Source organism: Ipomoea nil, unplaced genomic scaffold (assembly GCF_001879475.1).
Source record: "Ipomoea nil cultivar Tokyo-kokei standard unplaced genomic scaffold, Asagao_1.1 scaffold1043, whole genome shotgun sequence".
Classification (NCBI taxonomy): Eukaryota; Viridiplantae; Streptophyta; class Magnoliopsida; order Solanales; family Convolvulaceae; genus Ipomoea; species Ipomoea nil.
The window spans coordinates 2,909,523-2,917,729 of record NW_017617471.1 but is presented as its reverse complement, the minus strand read 5'-3'; the positions used below and the strand labels follow the sequence as shown (position 1 = coordinate 2,917,729).

At 35.3% G+C, this 8,207-nt stretch overlaps 1 protein-coding gene across 1 annotated transcript; it reads left to right on the top strand.

The window, feature by feature from the left end:
* Window positions 1-7,061: 7,061 nt before the first annotated feature.
* On the top strand, window positions 7,062-7,802 carry LOC109181138 (zinc finger protein ZAT5-like). Its single transcript, XM_019330894.1, has 2 exons — window positions 7,062-7,292; window positions 7,374-7,802. Exons 1-2 carry the CDS (start codon window positions 7,062-7,064, stop codon window positions 7,800-7,802), a joined length of 660 nt encoding a protein of 219 aa, XP_019186439.1.
* Window positions 7,803-8,207: the final 405 nt, after the last annotated feature.

Below are 8,207 nucleotides of genomic sequence, written 5' to 3'. Positions count from 1 at the left end.
AACCACTCTTGAGTTGCCAATCCAATGTTTCATTTTCAGATTTTTAACTTTCAATCTCTCTGCTATTGCTCTCATCTATTGGAGCCTGGGCATTTTCATCATTTTTTCTTTTGACATCTCCATTACTCGGGCATTCGAGTGGCTCACGAACTAACTTTAAGTAAGACTTCTCATCCACTAGGCCCATATGTTGGGCGTATTTTGTTGTGATTTTTCAAAAGAGGATGATGGATTGACCACCACACTAGACTAGACTAGAAGGGATAAAAGTTTAAACTACTTGGATAATCACTCATTGCTGTTGGGACTATATAAACAACCTTAACAATTTTGGACTATATAAACAACCTTAACAATTTTAAAAGGACAAAAAAAACCGAAAAGAAGAGACTCACAAATTAGATCGTGGGTCATGTTTTATTATGCTCATTGTGAATTTTAATATAAATTATGTACTTTGCAGTTAATATATTATATATTTGCATTTAATAAATTATGTATTTATAAAATTGAAGGTACATAATTGGTTAATTGTAAATATGTAACATGTACATAATTTATTAATAAAAGGTACGTAATATATTATAAGGTCTATTGTGTGCATAGTAGACCTTGGCCCACGATATAACGATTGAAAAAAATTAATTGAGGATTGAACTTCAGTGGCACTCAAGTTTTAGTGCTCATCTATCAACTTAAATAGAAGTAGCCTCTCAATTATTGAATTAAAAATTGGACTGAATTAATCTCTGGAAGAACTTCACTAATGAAATGACTATTTTGTTCAATGTTCAATAATTGGAGAAGTACTTACAGGATGGCATAGTTTTTTATTTTTTATTTTTTATTTTTATTTTTAATATTACACTGGAATTTGTAACTTTCATAATAAAACTTATTAATCGAGTTTTGGTCAGATCTTGTTTAGGAACTTGAATTGTTTCAACTATTATTGTGTTAATTAGCATAATTGAATCTAATTTATTTGCATATTGTATTAATATTCGTATAGTATCTCACAAGATGAAACAATGGTATTAATATTCGTATAGTATCTCACTGGAATTTGTAACTTCCACAATAAAATCTATTAGTCGAGTTTTGGTCAGATCTTGTTTAAGGAACTTGAATTGTTTCAACCATTATTGTGTTAATTAGCATCATTGAATCTAATTTATTTGCATATTGTATTAATATTCGTATAGTATCTCACAAGATGAAACTAATCCAATCAAGCTTATAGGTATATTGAATGACATTTCACATCATGCATAAACAAGGAGGAATAAAGAGTACATAGATATTTTGCATACAAACCCTTAGGAATGCATTTGTATAGTGTCGAGTTGTATTTCAATTCCGGCACTACTTTATAATAAGAATATAAAGAGTTTTATTGTTACGTTAGTTGATGAGCATTAGAAGAAGAAAATTGCATTATTCTTGATATTAACTTGATTTTTTATATTGTTAATTCACAATAATCAATGAATTTTTAAAAAAATTATTGTCAGGTTAAGAGCTAAACATTAGAAGTGAAAAATAGTATTATTCATGTATATCTCATTATACACCTACTTTTTTTTTTGGGTGTACTTTTAGAAATTACGTGTTTCTTGAGTGTACTTCTACCTATCATAAAATGCACTTTTAAAATTCACACGTATTTTTTGAATGAACTTTTATATATCATAAGATGCACTTTGTAACTTTATGTGGTAACACTAAAAATATAATATGATATGGTAAATTCTCTTGTGTTGTGACATAAATATAGTAGGATCAAACGTGTACCACTACGACAAAAGTTATATCTAGTAACGAAGGCACAACTTTACTTACATAGTAGCTAGCGCCACGTTTTGATGATGATGGAAACCCGTAGTTACTATCAAAGAGCGTGTATATTGAGTAAACCCACTTTTGTATAATAGTTTGCACATGATAACTGATAAGTAAATTGCACTAGAACCTGTGTGACAGATACAACTGAAAAAGTGTTAACAAAAATCAAACTGAAGATTTTTTAGTATGAGAATTATGTTTTGATCACTCGTTGATTCCTATTAGGTATGTGGGATTTAATTGAAATTACAGCACTATGTCCGATGTGAGAGTTGAGATACATTTGAAGAAGTGAGATGCATGTTTCTCAAATGCGAACACCTTATAGAATCTCTACTCCATTACCTACTTTTGCTTTCAAGCTAGCTAGCTAGTTATATATAAGTACTTTGATATATGAATGGTATATAGGTACAGCACTATACCTTTTTTCAAAAAAGAAGAATGAAGAAGCTATAGCTAGGGTTAAAGGTATTGTGGCGAGCTATATAGCGCCAAAGGAGAAAGAAATGAAATGGGGCAGCACGTGGATGTATGATGAATGATGAGATGGAGTAGTTAGTTGCATTCTGATGTGGAAAGACAATATTGCTGACTCCATTATCCAACAACACTTTCTTGATGAACCCAAGTGTGACATTTCAAATAATTAAATCGATCTCATACCATTGTGGCGAAACTAAAACCTAGCCCATTCAAGAGTAGTTCTATATGCATTCTTAATTCATACTTTCATTTTGTACTCATAATTTAGCATGTTTTGATTGCTTAACTTTATAGGAGGCTATGATCGATGTTTATCCATTTCTTTATTTTATCCTCCAATCAAATTTAGACACAAGTGGAAGTAAAAGTTTGAGAGTACATCAAGTATTTTCCCTCATTTAAACTAAATAAAAAATCTCAAACGAAAATTTCAAGAAAAAAAAAAAACATTAATCTTACTAGCAACACCCAAACGTAGGGGCGAGCGTAACTCGCCTGACCCGCTACATATTTAAATGCAAATCAATCCGAGCCAAATTGACCGCTCATAAACTAACTCAATCAAGTCATTTAATTTGTTGATTTTGTGTATTCAGGTAGGGAAAATTTATTTATTTATTTATTATTATTTTTTTAATGACCAGTCTGAATACCCGATAAATAATAGGGTTAGGGTTTGACATATGCTATACGACGTCGTCCTTGCATCTGAATATATATATATACATCTAGGGTTTGTTAGATGGTGGAAGCCACATTTGCGCAATCGCGTTCTCTCACTTCTCCATTGAATATGATCTTTTCTAGAAACCTCTCTAGTCTCTTCTTCTCTTCTTAGGGTTTCTCAATTTTCAGAGACTCAGACTCTAATTCTCTCGTTCTTAGACATCAGTTCTCACAGTTTCTGAGTTTCATACTATGAGAGTTCGAGTTTTTCTTTCTATAGTCTCATTCTCTGAAACTTGACTGGCTGACTACCTAGTTCTTTTTCTCGAGTCTCTAAGAGTCTGAGACTTGAGTTCTCTCGACGAACCAACCAACCCGTTGTCCCGTTCTATCTTCCCTGAGTTTTCTGTTCTTTCCAGTGCCGGTGGTACTTGTGGAGTGGTGAAAACCCTAGCGAGTGTGGTGTGGTGGAAGTCCTAGCAAGTGAACTGCATAACTGGTGACTAGTGTTCATAGAAGACCCTAGTTCTCTGGGGAATTTTTGAGAGAAACGAAGTAAATCAAAAACTCTAGTTTTATATTTTTCATTTGTTCATTTTATTGTGAAGGTGTGATATATTGTGACATACAATGTGGCATATTATTGTGTTATTTGTGTATTTTAGTATTTGTTGCCTTGTTGGTGAAGTATTATTGATTTATTTGTGAAAGTAGTGTGGAATTTTATGATATCTGTGAAATTTTCTTATATTGGTGGAAATCCCAATTTCTGAAATCCAGTTAAATGATGAACTGTACAAGTTTATGATTCTGGATTTCTTTGTATGATTGTATCATTGTATCAATGTGTGATATATTGTAATATTACTGATATACAATGTGGAATACTATTGTGTTATTTGTGTGTCTTGTTGGCAAAATACTATTGGTGGAAGGAGTGAAATTTTATGAGTAATCTGTGAAAGTTCCAAATATTATTGTAAGCCTCAATTTCTAAAATCCAGTTAAATGATGAACTGTACATGTTCCTGATTCGAGATTCCTTTGTATGATTGTATCATTGTGTGTTTATCAGTTTATGGATGTATGTATGACCTTTAAGTGAAGTCTGAATTATGAAATCTAGAAAAATGATGAACTATTTAAGTTTATGATTATGTATTTCTTTGTATCATTGTCATGTGTGACTGTATGAGATTTTTTAATATGTTTCCAACTATACTGATAGTATTTCATTTGTTTAGATTGAAAACATCAGAGAGTCTGGTTGTTAACCTTCCAACTCTTCAATTGATGGACCTACAGTGGTGGAAGCCCAAATTGTTGACACCAATAATCAACAGAATGTGCATCCTCTTACTGCAGTTCCTACAAAGAAAAGGAAGCAGGTTGATTCCAGATCAAGAGTTTGCGGTTATTTTGAAAGAATTTCTGATAGTAATGGTGTTACTATAAAATGCAAGTGTATATATTGTGCCAATATACATCAACGTGAATAAAAAAGCATGGTATTTCATCCTTAAGGCACCACATGCTAAGCTGTCTTAAAAATTCCCTCATTCTAAACACACTAGGCAGTCACTTCTCACATTTCAAGCTGTTACAACCTCTGATGTTTCTCAGTCTAATGTGGGAGAGTTGGGAACATGGATTTTTAATCAAGAATCTATTAGGAGGGCCTTGGTAGAAATGATAATAATAGATGAACTTCCTTTTAGATTTGTGGAGGGGCCAAGGTTTAAGAAGTTTATTCAGGTGCCTTGTCCTAGGTTTAAAGGTCTATCTAGATGGACTAAGTAGGGACATCCATGTGATTTATGAAGAGGAAAGACTGAAGTTGAAGTGTTTTTTTAGAGAAAACACTCAAAGTGTCAGTATTACAACTGACTCTTGGACATTTATTCAAAGGATTAACTACATGGTAGTCACTGTTCACTTTATAGATGAGTGAAAGCTTTATAAAAAGATTATCTCATTTGTTCCTGTTACATCACACAAAGGTGAGTATGTTGCAAAAGCCCTAGAAACATGTTTGCTAGAGTGGGGGCTTAAGAATGTCTTTACTATTACAGTAGGCAATGCTTCATCTAATGATACTGCTTTGGGTTTTTTAAAAAAAGAAATTGATGTCTTGGGAAATATCTAATGTGAAGTGTAAGTATATTCACATGAGATGCATGTTCATATTCTAAATTTAGTTGTGCAAGATGGGCTGAAAGAATGTGATATTTCTGTAAAGAAGGTTAGGGAGGATGTGAGATATTCCAGAAATTTACCTGATAGACCGGAAAAATTTAGGGACTTGTCTTATTTAATTGGAATTAAACAAAAACCTTCATTTTGTACGTATAGTTGTTCCAACCAGATGGAATTCTACATATCTGATGTTACAATTTGCAATTACTTATCAAAAAGTATTTGAAGCACATGAAGAAACTTATACTTGTTTCAAATCAAATTTGGGTGAATCTGTTCCTGATTTCATTGATTGGGATTATGTGAAGAGTTTGGTGAAGTTCTTGAAATGTTTTTATGATACGTCTGTCAGAATTTCAGGATCCTTATATGTCACATTTAACACTTTTTTCTCTGAAATATGTGATCTATATTGCCTCTTGAATGGCATGGTGGAAACTGATGGGGTTACGAGTCATATGGGGGCTAACCTGAAGGCCAAATTTGAAAAATATTAGGGGATACAGATAAAATAAATTTGATGATTTTCTTTACAAACATTCTAGACCCTAGGGACAAATGAGAGTATATGCTAACTCAGATCAATCATATGAATTGATAAGTGCATTTATGCCCATATTTTTGCCCCATATATAAACCTATTTTGAGTGATAAACACTTTGGTTTTATGCAAAGAAGTGCATTAATTCCTTTGTTTATATCTTTAGGTGCATAAATTGTTCAGTTGAAGGCAATAATTGTGTGCTTTCGGGGCATTTTGGATTAATTTGGAGTCAATTAGAGCCAAATATAAAGCTAAGGAGATGGATGCAACACTTCCAAGTGAGCCTAAGAGTGATGTTTTCAATGGTCTTGGTCATTTGGACAAATCAAAACAAAAGAGAAGCATGTATGGTGAGGTTAAAGGTAAAGCCTACTTTGAGAAAGTGTTTGCTGTTTTGACAAAGTTGTTAGAGATTATGTTGTCACTTGTAATCCTACTGTTGTACCTACTGCTTCTGGTTCTTGTAGTCCTTGTACTGATTCTGCACAGTCTGCATCTATTTTAGTTGGGAGGCCACAACATTTATTGAAGTCCCAGATAAAGAAACAAAGAATGAAATGTGGGGGGGAGGAAAAAACCGAGTTGGAAATTTACTTTCTAAGGTAATAATTGAAGAGGAAAACTCGTTTGATATACTTAGGTGGTGGAAGGTGAATGTTGAAAGATTTCCTATCTTTTCTAAGATAGCTATGGACGTCTTAGCTATATCAATATCAACTGTTGCCTCAGAATCTGCCTTTAATACATCTGGGAGTGTTTTAAATCCTTTTAGGAGTTCATTAACTCCTAAAATTGTGGAAGCTTTGGTTTGTACTCAGGATTAGCTTAGGCTGCCAAATACCCTATTGTCAATTGAGGAAATTTTGGAGGAATTAGAGAGATTTGAATAAGGTAACACTTCCTACAATTCCTACAATTTTTATTTACATTTTCTTATAATTTTAACATTCATCTAATTTTTATTTTGCAGAATTTAGTGCTGATGGTGACCGTCGAACTAGGGGAACTGAGAGAACGGGTGATTCTACACTTCTTATAATTCCTGTAATAGAAGACTAATATGTCCTTTGGCTAGTAAACTTAACAATTTTAGAAGAACAAATTGCACTTTTGGTCATGTGAGTATTAGGGTACTGACAATTTGAGTACGTGACTTTCAAAACTCCCAATTTAGACCTTTAACTATGCAAAAATTGGCAGATTTGGTCCTCCGGGCCAAATTGCCGGCCAATTTTGGCCGGAAAAACATAAATTGGTTCGAATTTATTTGTGTTGAGGGCAAAACCGTCATTTCACTCCCTTCTCTTTCACCATGATCACGGACATGACACCACCGCATTCTTCCGCCACCTCTGAACCAATTCCCGCCGCGCCTACGCCGGAGGACGAGGACATGGCTCGCTGCCTTATGATCCTCTCCCAAGGCGGAGGAGTCTCGCGTCATCCTCCTGCCATCCCCAAGTCGCCGCTGTACAAGGAGGAGGAGAGCGGCGGCGGGAGCAAATTCTGCAGCAAGAAATATATAGAGACGACCACCGTGGGCGGCGGGGGAGGGGTGAAAGTGGGGATGTATGTCTACGAATGTAAAACGTGTGGCCGCACGTTTCCGACGTTTCAAGCGCTGGGCGGCCACTAGACCAGCCACACCAAGGAGAAGCCACCGTTGACGACGGTGGAAACCGCCGCCGTGAAGAGGCCGCTGTCCTTGTACGATGAAGAAGACATTAATCCTTATCCGTTCAACAAGACCCCTAAAATCTCTCCCCCTTTCTCTTCCCTCCATTTCTACGATTCCGCCAAGTCCTCCCCCAGGATTCACGAGTGCTCCTACTGCGGCGCCGAATTCTCGTCCGGCCAGGCGTTGGGCGGCCACATGAGACGCCACCGTAACTCCACCGCCGCCGCCGCCGCCTCGCAGTTGAGCCCGAGCTCTTCCAGCTTCGAGAAAAGGGTACTCCAAAAGGAAGAAAATAATGGGAAAGGTTTGAATTTGGATCTCAACCTCCTCCCCGCCGGAGAAGATAATCAAGATCATCGTCGTGCTAGGGAGCCAATCGTGAAATGACGATTTTGCCCTCAACACAAATAAATTCGAACCAATTTATGTTTTTCCGGCCAAAATTGGCCGGCAATTTGGCCCGGAGGACCAAATCTGCCAATTTTTGCATAATTAAAGGTCTAAATTGGGAGTTTTGAAAGTCACGTACTCAAATTGTCAGTACCCTAATACTCACAGGACCAAAAGTGCAATTTGTTCATTTTAGAAATAAAAGAATCGAAATCCAAACTCATAAATCAATTAATCAAGACCATGCATTCATCTAAATAAAAAGGTTCAATTCGTATTAGTACAGTACACAAGTTTACATTTAAGAAGAGGGTCTCATATGAACCTAACTCTATATATATATATATATATATTGTTTCTTAATTTCTTTGGTGGGCACATAGATGGATGTGAGATGTGACA

Coding starts and splice junctions, on each gene's coding strand:
- LOC109181138 (XM_019330894.1), top strand. CDS start 7,062: ATGACACCACCGCATTCTTCCGCCACCTCTGAACCAATTCCCGCCGCG. Junction 7,293..7,373: donor CCGTGGGCGGCGGGGGAGGG/GTGAAAGTGGGG, acceptor GGCGGCCACTAG/ACCAGCCACACCAAGGAGAA.